We start from the raw sequence: 12,206 nt of genomic DNA, 5'->3' as shown, positions 1-12,206 counted from the left end.
AGAAAACACAGGGAGCAACTCCTTGACACTGGTCTTGGCAATGATTTTTTGGATTTGACAGCAAAAGCAAAAAATAAACAAGTGGCACTACATCAAATTAAAAAGCTTCTATACAGCAAAAGAAACCACCAAAAAAAATGAAACGGCAACCTACTGAACGGGAGAAAATATTGACAAATCTTATATCCAAAATATATAAAGAATTCATACAACTCGGTAGTTATAAAACAATCTGATTACAAACTGGGGAGAGGATCTGAATAGACATTTTTTCCAGAGAAGACATACAGATGGCCAACAAGGTCCATGAAACGGTACTCAACGTCACTAATCGTAACAGAAATGCAAATCGTAACTAACGAGCTATCACCTCACACCACTCAAAATGGCTATTATCGAAAAGGGAAGAAATAGCAAGTGTTGTCAAGGATGTGGAGAAAAGGGATACTGTGTGCACTATTAGTGACTATGTAAGTTGGTGCAGCTATTAGGGAAAACGGTACACAAGTTCGAAGAAGGTTTTCTTCAAAAAATTAAAAATACAACTACCATATGATCCAGCAATTCCACTTGTAGGTATTCATACCCCAAAAACGAAAACACTAACTCACAAAGATATATATACCACCAGGTTCAGTGCAGCCTTATTTACAATAGCCAGGATATGAAGCAAGCTAAACACCCATCAATGGATGAATGAATGGGTAAGGAAAGTGTTGTGTACACACACACACGAGTACTATTCAGCCACAAAAAAGAAGAAAATCTTGCTGTATCAACATGGATGGAACTTGACGGCACTACACTAAGTGAAATAAGTCAGAGAAAGACAAATACCATATGATCTCATTTATATGTGGAATCTAAAAAAGAAAAAATTAAACCAACAAAAAACGAGAACAAATTCCTGGTTACCAAAAATTGGGGGTGGCGGGGACAGTGGGGAGTGAGCAAATGGGAGAAGAGGATTAAAAAGTACAAACTCCCAGCTGTAACATAAAGAAGCCATGGGGATATAACGTACAAACAGCATGGAGACTACAGTTATTAATACTGTACATTTCAAAGTTGCTAAGAGTAAACCTTAAAAGTTTTCAGGACAAGAAGAAAAATTCTAACTATGTATGGCGACGGGTGTTAGCTCATTTCACCATACACACAGTATCAAATAATGAAGTTTACACCTGAAACTAATATAATGTTGTATGTCTATTATATCTGAATTAAAAAATTTTTATGAATACAGTCTAATACAGATGAGATGAAAAGTGACTAAAATGGAAGCGTGTGTGCAGGACGACCTCACTCTAAACATATAAATGTGTATGTATGCACACACGCAAACAGGAAAAGATCGTGGAAAGATCTGCACTAAGGTGTTAAAAGAGTGATCCTGGTTTGTGGGAATATAATTTTTCTTTTGTGTCATTTCCTCGTATCTATAGTTCAGAGGATTTACCTCTGTGGTGTCATTTTCACTTATTTACGTTTTTATTTATTTTTATTTATATACTATTAAAGCTTATTTATTTTGAGAGAAACAGAGACAGTGAGTTGGGAAGGTGTAGACAGAGGAGAGAGAGAATCCCACGCAGGCTCTGAGCGGCCAGCACAGAGGCCGATTTGGGGCTCAAACTCATGAAACTGAGATCACGACCTAAGCTGAAGTCTGAGGCTTAACCGACTGAGTCACCCAGGTGCTCCTTTATTTATTTTAAATGTTTATTTCTGAGAGACAAAGACACAAACACACACACACACACACACAGAGTGCACGCGCGAGAGAGTGCACAAGCGGGTGAGGGGCATAGTGAATGAGACAGAGGATCCAAAGTGAGCTCCTTACTGGCGGAGCGCACAGCCCAATGCGGAGCTCGAACTCACAAACTATGAGATCATGACCCGAGCTGAAGTCAGACACTTCACTGACTGAGCCACTGAGGCACCTCTTTTTTTGTTGTTGTTTTTTTTGTTTTGTTTTTCTTTCTTTTTTTAGAGAAGTTTATGTATCTCTGTGAAATTCTAATAAAATAGTGTAACAGGTTAACAGAGTTCTACACATACACACAATTTTCAATATATCAAAATTTCCCTGTGAAATTTAAACTGCTACCAAGAAAATTTAAGGGTGAAAGGAAACATTCACACATACTGTAGAAGGCCTTTGGGTAAAAAAATTATTATGGTTGCATTTAAAAGTTAACCTTTATTTAAAGTTCGGAGTAAGCTCTGATTTTTCACTTGTGCACTATTTCAACAGGGGCTTCATCTACTTAGGAACTTATACTAGGTACCTCAGAATGTATCATCGTCGCTGCATCCTTCTAATTCCACTTTATATCCACGATTTGGTTGCCATGCCCTTTTGAGTCTACCCCAAGATGTCTCTCAGCAACCTCTGCTCCTCTTGACTCTCAAGTAATCCCACCTCTTGGACCAAGCCAGCTTCCACACTGACGGCCACATTATTTTTGTAACACCATACTTAATCACGTTATAATCCTGTTTTGAGATCTTCAAAGTCAAATGTCTACAGACACTCCCTATCATCTTGCCATTGATTTAAAATTAAAGCCCTTCACAACTTAATTTCCTCTCTAATGTCCCAACCACATCTCACAAGATTTCTGAACCGATGCTCGAAAGCACTGCTTGCTTACTGGTTGCCCCTCAAATCCAGCATGTGCTTGCAAACTTCCTGTACTCATTCAGCCCCTCTGTCTACAGTCTCTAACCACCCCCAAAATTGAAGTTCACGATGCAACTTAAGCTTCTAAGGGTTTTCCCCAAGCCTGCCTCATTCCCGCAGAAATTAATCACCTCTTCTGTGCTCCCAAATACTGAGCTTGCGTCGACAGATCAGTAATTAGTACGATACAAACACATTCATACACACAGGTATCTTTCCCCCTCTCAATCGTGACAGTATTCATCTCTATAAACTCAGCATACTACTGGGTACAAAGTAGATATTCAACAAATGATACTGAGGGAAGAAACCAACGATCACCTTGTGCTGCCACTCAGTAGCTTCCTCTTCCTTTTTCTTCTTGGCTTCTTCTAGAAGTGCAATCTTGGCAGTGAATTCAGCAAGTTCTGCTGCCTAAAATACACAATATAATTACCAATACTAAAAATATGTATTTTCAAAAATTTATATTATGTCAACAAAGCTTTAATGTACATGCTTGGGCTGTATTATGTTCCTCTTTGATGGTCTTTCATTAAAAAAAATTTTTTTTTTTAAAGGTGTATTTAAGATCATAAATATCTTATTTGTAGTATAATGAACTAGTAAGGAGATAAAGTAAAAATGGTTTCATTATAAGCAAGTAGTTATTCGTCTTCCAGTAGCAGGAACTTAGAATGTGTAACTCCAGAGCTATTTGTAAACTTTGATCAATAAAGTATTTGCTAAAGCCTACAAAGAAAAAATTTATATAATGCTTTATAGTTTGAAGAGCATGCTATCAAATAATCTCATGTGATTCCCCAACAATCCTATCTGGTGACATTATTTCTGTTTTCAAAGGGCAGAATCTGAGGCTCAGAAAGACCCAAGGACACATAGCAAGCGAATGTCTGAACCAATATTTAATTCCAGGATCCTTTAAATGTCATGCCCACTTAATATATCTAAGTCCACTACACAAACCAACACAAAGACCCCAATAAGTACGGCCCACGGTTATAAGAAGGAATCAGAACGTACTGTCAATTTATCTAAAGTAAAACACACCAGTGGTTTAGGCAAAGTTTAAGTGAATCAGAAATCTTTTGTTAGCAACAGGCTCCATTTATCTTTTATGGTCTTATTTTTAGTTTTTGTTTATTTGTTTTAAGGCAGAAATTAAATGTTTAGATTTATTTCCAAACTTTGCTATTAGATACTACTTATATCTTTGGTGTGCTTTCCAGAAGATCTCTAATGTGCTTAGTTGTACAAGGTTTGCTCTATGCTTCTGTCTAAATTTTCCTTTTTCTCTGAGAAAGAGCTGAGGTTCCTGACCAGTTGCTCCTGATTCTTCATCTGGTCAGCAGCTTGTTTTGCTATAGCGGACTTGGCCTCTTCAGCAGCTCGGCGCTCCTTTTCAAGCCTTTCTGCTTCTTCCTTTGCTCGTTTTCGCTCCTGGTCCAGTTCTAGAGCTTTTCGAGTCTGTTCTTCTAGTTCTGTCAAATTGTACACCCCCCACGAAACAATGGTTAATTCTAATTATTCGCATTATCAAAAGAAGCCGAAATGATGGCAAAGAATCTATAATTTGTACAGTTTCTAAAAATTAGCACATCTGGAAATGAACATACATACTTTGATTTTAACTTGGCAAAAGCCTAGTAATTTTCTTTAGTACTCACAATTAAAAAACCTGAAGAAATGAAAACTTTTTGTAATTCAAGTTATGTCATAAAGCTTGAAGCACATCTTTATTTTTAAAAAACTAGTATCTCCAAAGTTTCGATCTAAATACTTTGCCATCTGTTTCAAAACTCTATAAAACAATACACTTTCAAACTTACATAACTTTCTGCTTATCTAAACTAAGTATCAGATAAGTAAACCCAAAACATTAAGACTGAAAACAGTAATAACTGATTTAAAATAGGAATTCTGATGTGAATTATATGAATTACTAAAAATTTTCAGTAACTGGTACATACCCATTTTTTGGGCATGAGACAAAATAATATTTGGAGATAAGTAACATGAATTTTAATCTTTAAGTGTACAGATCATAAAGTTAATTCTCTTTTATTTGATGTGTTGAATGAAAAAGGAAAATACTACCAGCACAAATCCAAAATTTGTAAGTGTAAAAGTACTAATTTTAAATATTATTCTAACAACTCTTGTTTAATAACAAGGACATTTTGTGACAGAAGACAAATGAATGCCATCCATCTATTAAGAGACCGCAATGTCCTACAAAGAATGTCTCCCTTTCTGTGTATTTTAGAAAGGAAGAAAAACTAAAAATCTAGGTCATGAGGTCTGAAAGCTAACTGTTACATACACACTTCTCCTTACCATTGTTAACTTTTTTGGTCTTGGTCAGAATTAATTTAGGTAATCGCAGTTAAGACTTGGGAAGTTTTGAGATGGTCAAGAAGAAAAATAACTCTGGTCAAAGTTTAAATTTTCAATAAAATAATGTAAAAATTGTATGCAGCTATTATAAAGATAAAATGTATACAAAACTGGGTGTTACCACAACTAAATTCTAGGATTATTCATTTTAGAATCTGCCTTTTAAAACTGGGACATCAAACTAACCTATCAAACTTTTCTTAAAATCATTCTTTCCATCTAGTTGACTAATATTTATATAAAATAAAGCCCACAAAACTCACGGCTTTTTCATCTAAACAAGCAAACAAATAACTACAGAAAAATTCCTTCTGTACTATGAAAGAAGAAAGAAAATTAAGTGCAGGTTATAAAGTTAAATTTTAAAATAAATATTCCCCAATATTCATTACTTTCTATCAGTGTTTTGCAATAAAGATTTTGAAGAACGGTAGACAAGGCAATGGTTGTTTTGTGATCTATTAAGAATTATACAAAAGTGTAAATTATTTTAAATGTTGAAAATAAGTAGAAAGCTTCAAATCTACTTTCTTTTAGAAAGAAGTTGTTGTTGTTGTTTTTGTTTTTTTTTAAATAAATTTTAGGAAGGGCAAGAGCAGGAACAGGGAAGAAGGGCAGGGGGCAGTGGGGGAGAGAGAACCTTAAGCGGGCTTGATGCTCAGCTCGGAGCCCAATGTGGGGCTCTCTATCCCATGACCTTGGGATCACGACCTGAGCCAAACTCAAGAGTCAGACACAACCGACTGAGCCACCCAGGCACACCCCTAGAAAGGAAGGTTTTGAAATGCTTTCTTTCTTCCCTCCCCAGTTAAATGAGTTAGAACAGAGATTGGAAAACTATGGCCCACAAACCCAATTTCTTATTTTTATAAATAAAGTTTTACTGGAACCCATACCGTCATTCACTAAGGTATACAACACCCTCACATGTTTACATACAGCACAGGATGCTTTCATTCTGCAAGAGCAGGGCTGATGGTCGCAAAAGAGACTGTGTGACGTGGAAAGCCTGAGGTAGTACTATCTGACCCTTTACAGAAAAGTTTACAAACCCAAAAAATTAGGTTATTTCTATTTCTATAAAAGAGACGTGCCTCCAAAACCGTGGATCCCATTAGGATACCTGTAGAGAAGGATTAGCTCAGAAAGGTAAACAGTATCAATATTTTGCCTCTCTGGTTCATAAACATCTAAAACCTACAATTTTTGAGGTCCGGCATATGGGAAGAGGGTATCAAAGAATATGGCTTGTTTTAGAAGATGAGGGGCGCCTGGGTGGCTCAGTCGGTTAAATGTCCAACTCTCAGTTTTGGCTCAGGTCATGATCTCACGGTTTCATGAGTTCGAGCCCTGCAACAGGCTTTGTGCTGACAACTCAGAGCCTAGAGCCTGCTTCAGATTCTGTGTCTCCCTCTCTCTCTCTGTCCCTCCCCCACTTGTGCTCTGTTGATCTAAAAATAAATACTGAGAAAAAAATTTAAAAATAAAAGTATATTAATTGAAAACGGCAAGGTGCACCAAGACGTATGCCGTGTACTCCATTTTATGTAAGAAAGAAGGAACAAGAATATAGTTTTGAGTATTTGCTTATTTTGTATGCAAAAAACCAAAAAACAAAGAAACAAACAAAACATAGGTATTTAATACTCCCAGTAGAGTGGAACAAAGGTGGAGTGGAATGCAGCAGCCTGAGGCCTGTAGTACTGAACCAGACTTAACAGATACAGATTTAAACTTTGGGGCCACGAAGGCATCCAAGGTTTGAGAGGCCAAGAGCCTGAATAGAAGAGTAAGCTCTAAAACCTGCACGCTATTGGGGCACCTGGGTGGCTCAGCTGGTTAAGTGTCCTGCTCTTGGTTTCAGCTCAGGTCATGATCTCACAGTTTGTGGGTTCAAGCACCACATTGGGCTCCGTACTGGCAGTAGGTGTCCCGCTTGGCATCCTCTCCCCTCCTCCCCCCACTCAGTCTCTCTCAAAAATAAGGAAATAAATAAATAAATAAATAATCATGTTATTTCCCCTCAAGATGTTTGCCAACTCTTAAAAGATACACATATGGGGTGAAAAACAAGGAAAAGAAGCAAAAAAAAAAAAACCCAGCTGTAGTAGGCTGAAGAGTGGAGCAAAAAGATCGACACTCTCTCGCAGCCAGGAGTCAAAGGCTGGAGCTCAGGGCCCCCTAAGATAGAAGGGCCCTAGAAAATAAGCAGTCTTTCAGAAGATACTCCCGAGATGTGGCAGTGAGGGCAACAACAGGAGAAGGCCAACCTTAACAACGTCTGAAATCCCGCTCAACTCCACCAAGGCAATCTGCACACAGTGTGCCTGTCAAAAGAAAATCGAATCCTCTCTAAAAGAAAATAACTTCATCTAAGCCTCCCTAATGTTTCATACTCACTGTTGGGCATGCAACGAAAATTACCAAGCACATGAGGAAGCTGGGACCAAAGGACCCCCACCAATGCCCGTAAAACCCCTAAAAGAAAAACAGACTACTGCAGAGGCCCAAAGATTATCCAGATATTGGAGTCCGCAAACAAAGATGTTGACATAGGTATGATAAATACTGCTTATTTAGGAGAGATGAAGCAGCCGCAAGGCACGAAAAAAGATGCCGAGCCCAGAGGAGCACTGACAATAATGCAGAAGCAGAGCTGCGGGCACCTTACAGATCCTCCGCAGGGACGGCGAAGGCCAGAGTCCCTTCTACAATTATGCAAGCTCGTTATCAATCTTTTCTTTATGATTATGAAAATACTGTCCTTTGCTATCTTCTAGAAATTTCATTCTCCCTTCAACATTTAGGTCCACAATCCACAGCCCCTCCACAGAGAAACAGATACTAAAATTCAGGAGATCTTTGACAGGGACCCAGATATACTACTAATTTTACTTTAGCAAAACCTTGAAACACCAGAATCATGCATTAAGTGCCATCCCCCCAAAAGGTAAAATATTTATGACCACCAAACCACCAGTAAAGCTACCAAAGAGCATGTGAAGCTCCTCCTGTGGCTCAGAGTAAAGGTTAAGGAAAGAAAATTTGAAACGCCTAGACTTCTAGACGTCAGGGGAGGACCCATCAGAAAAGCCAGAAATAAATGCCAGCTTGGAGGATAAGTCAGAGTTAGGGAGCCACCGTTAATCACATCCTCAACCCACAGAAGTCTGCAGCAAAAACATCTCAACAGCCCATGATCTTCCTGTCTTGGACTATCCATCTCCAGAACTTCCCTTCCAGACGCGCTCTATTCAGAAGACGGTTATGAAGAACTAGAAAAGGAAGCCAAAGAACATGGGAAAAAAGGAAAAGTACAGTTAATATAACAAACAGAGAGAGAAGACTACCAACCGAGGAAGGATCCCAGTGGTGCCTCTGCCACCACCACCACAGGAAGAGAGGGTCTACACTGTGAAATACGCAGAACACCGGCACTGCTGACTCACACCGAGCAGTCCAGTCCTGGCAGAGAATAAACTGCTGGAGCCATAGTTTGTCCTGTTATAAACTAAATGGTTCCCTATGGTCACTTGTTTCCAAGTCATTATTCTCCTTTTCTCAACTTCAGGATGATTTATATAAGTATGCAATGTGTAACAATTAATGCCATTAACAATGAACATTAACAAATAATGTCATAAAAGATCATTTAAAATATAAGTAATCTGGAAGCCCAGGAGCTGCCCTCGTCTTTGCAACGTGCTTCCTACTGTACATGAGCATGCACTTGGCTGTACACCTATTACTCATCTCTGAGACATGTCAGTTTCAAGTTTTTCTAGATACAACTGGTAACTGAACAGTGTGGCACTGGCAATAGAGAAACAGGTAAGTGGAACAGAACAGTCCAGAAGCAGATCCATACACATACCGTCTTCTGGACTGGTGACAAAGGTGATGGCTGTAGTCCAATGGGGAAAAGGACAGTCTTTGTAACAAATGGGTCTGGGTCAACTGGAAATACTTTGGGGAAAAAATAAACCTTGACTCCTACAAAACTGGTTACGTATGTATGGAATGTGAACCTACGTGTGAAAAGTAAAGCAGTATCGGGGCGCCTGGGTGGCTCAGTCAATAAAGCGTCCGACTTCAGCTCAGGTCATGATCATCTCGCGTTCTGTGAGTTCGAGCCCCGTGTCGGGCTCTGTGCTGACAGCTCGGAGCCTGGACCTGCTCAGATTCTGTGTCTCCCTCTCTGCCCCTCCCCTGCTCATGCTCTGTCTCTCTCTCAAAAATAAATAAGAACATTAAAAAAATTAATTAAAAAAAAAAGTAAAGCGTGAAAAATAATACATTCACAGCTGTAAGTAAAAGAGTGATAAATGGAACTTAAAATGAAAAACCTCTCTTCATTAAAAGACACTATTAAGAGAGAAAAAAGGTAAACCATGGAGAGACTTTTCTTTTAAAAAATCATGAAAAGAACTATAGATCAATTAAAAACAATTTTTTAAGCAAAAGACATGAAAACACACTTCACAGATAGCTGTAAACATCTGCAACAAAATCAAATTATCAGCCATCAAGAAAATGTCCTGGACTCACTATGCTCACCATCATGACTAAACAAAAAACACAAAAAGCACTGACAATAACAAGTCATTAAAGTAATGAAGATACAGAGCCAATGAACTTCCATTCACCACTGGAAGGAACGAACACGGATACAATCACTTTGGGAAATGATGGCAGGATCTCTGATAAACTGTGGCAGTGATCCAGCAATCCCACTCCCAGGGGTATACACCTCCTCCAAATTAATACACAAATGCTATGTTTAAGAATGTTCATAGCAGCCTTATTTCACAACAGCCCCCAAATGGAAAAGCCTCAAATGTCTCCTACCACCAGGAGAATGGATAAATTGTGTGATATACATGCAACAGAATGTTACACAGCTGCGTCAAAGAATAAACCACACCTACAGGCATAAGATTTGAGAAAAAGAAGCCAACTACGTGAATTTATATAAAGTTCAAAAACAGGCAACACTATTCTTAAGCCTAACACCAAAAGCACAAGCAAAAAAGGAAAAATAAATAAGCCGGACTTCATCCAAATTTAAAATCATTGGGCTTAAAGAACACCTGCATCAAAATGAAGATAATCCACAGAACAGGAGAAATCATCTGCAAATCCTGTACCTGGTAGGTCATAAGATATCTGTACTGAGATATATAAACAACTCTAACACCTCAACAACAAAAAGACAATGCAGTTGAAAAATGGGAAATTTGAAAATACATTTTTCCAAAAAAGATATATAAATGGCCAATAAACCTATACAAAGATGCTCAACTTCATTAGCCATTCAGAAAATGCAAATCAAAACCACAGGAGCACTTCAAGTGCACAAGGATGACCGCAATCCAAAAGACTGACATCAGCAAGTGTTGGTGAGGCTATGGGTCATACAAACCACACGCTGCCAGCGGGAACGCGACAGGTATAGTCGTTTTAGACACCAGTTCGGCAGTTCATCAAAAAGTTCAACGTGAACTTACACATGACCCATTAATCTACTCCCAACTTTACACTCAAATGAAAACATACGAATACACAATAACCAGTAAACAGATGTTCACAGCAACATATTCACAACAGCCAAATGGTGGAAACAACCCAAATGTTCACCAACTAATGAGTAAGTAAAACGGAGGATACCCATACGATGATTGTCATTCAGCTGTAAAAAAGAATGAATGCCTGATACAAGCTACAATATGGATGAACCTCAAAAACATTATGCTCCATGAGAGACCGTTACTGAAGACCACATTCTGCACTTTTCCATTCACATGAAATGACCAGAACCCACAAGTCTACAGAGCAAAAAAGGAGATGAGCACTGGGGGAGGGAAGGCTGGGGAAAGAAATCTGATGGACTGCTAATGGGTATGGGGTCTCTTTGGGGTGACCATTCTAGAATTGTGGGGTCAGCTGCACAGCTCTGAATACACTAAAAACCATTAAACTATATACTTTAAGTCATTAATTTTGTGGCATTCTACATCATATCTCAACAAAGCTGCTAAAAATTTAAAAGACTAGGGGTGCCCGGGGGGCTCAAGTGGTTAAGAGTCCAACTCCGGATTTCAGCGCAGGTCACAATCTCACAGTCATGAGACTGAGCCCGGCATCAGGCTCCATGCCCAGCATGGAGACACTTAAGATTCTCTCCCCCACTCTACCTTTGCCCCCCCCCCCCGCCCCCACCGCCGTTGGTGTGCACACCCACATGCGGGCTCTCTCAAAAAAGTAAGATTAAACTCTAATGAAGATACACATCAGAGTCACATTTGGGGTGAAAAAAAGACTGGGAAGGGACATAAGGGAGGTTCCCTGAGTGGAGGTAATGTTCTGTACCTTGCTCTGGGTAGCCACAGGAATAAATTCACTTAGTAAAAATTCATTAAGCTTTGTATCTAAGAGACATGCACATTACTACATGTACACTACACTTAGATGAAAAAAAAAAAAAAAACTTGCCAAAAAAGTCTCAGAAAATTAAATTAGGGATTATTTCCTTCCATTCTAGAAATTAGAAACCTAAGGAAATTGAGAAGTTAAAATGACTTTCTGAAGGTCACATTCTAAGTCAATGACAGAATTAAAGCTTGACTCCTATTTGTATACAATGTATACATAAAACAAACGCCCCCGCTCCCAACTGCTTTTATCCCACTATCATGCTCACCTCCTCCCGAACACCTAAAAAATAAAATGATCTTTATTATGTTAATTTTATTATCTTCTTTCCTCAAAAAATGTAAGCTCCAGGACAGCAGAAACCTTATCTGTTCAGTACTCTATCCCCAGCACCTACAATAGTGCCTAGTACACACTAAATGCTTAATATTCAGAATGAATGAAATCACTCTACTTTTTTTTTTATGGTTTATCTTTTCAAGGTGGGATTTCACTTTGATATTTGCTGAAGCAGTAACTGAATGCAAATATGGCTCTATTATATCTCAAATACAGTCTGCAACATCTTCAGAGATGGTTTAAAAACCAGTAACGAGGTGCACCTCGGTGGCTCAGTCGGTTAAGCATCCGACTCTTGGTTTCAAGCTCAGGTCATAATCTCACGGTTTTCTGAGTTCATGCCCCATGT

The 12,206-nt window shown here is 38.7% G+C and overlaps 1 protein-coding gene across 1 annotated transcript in view; it reads right to left on the bottom strand.

Moving 5' to 3' along the window:
* The window catches only part of RDX (radixin), a 94,413-nt gene that overhangs the window by 33,755 nt on the left and 48,452 nt on the right, over window positions 1–12,206 (bottom strand). Inside the window, exons 11-12 of the mRNA XM_078432721.2 lie at window positions 4,010–4,170; window positions 3,011–3,103 (exon numbers count right to left, since the gene is read on the bottom strand). Coding sequence (XP_078288847.1) covers window positions 3,011–3,103; window positions 4,010–4,170 — 254 coding nt within the window. The remainder of the gene's footprint in view (window positions 1–3,010; window positions 3,104–4,009; window positions 4,171–12,206) is intronic.

The sequence above is a fragment of the Panthera onca genome, chromosome D1 (genome assembly GCF_046562875.1).
Source record: "Panthera onca isolate mPanOnc1 chromosome D1, mPanOnc1 haplotype 2, whole genome shotgun sequence".
Lineage (NCBI taxonomy): Eukaryota > Metazoa > Chordata > Mammalia > Carnivora > Felidae > Panthera > Panthera onca.
Note: the sequence above shows the minus strand (reverse complement) of the source record. Positions and strands in the feature narration are given on the sequence as shown.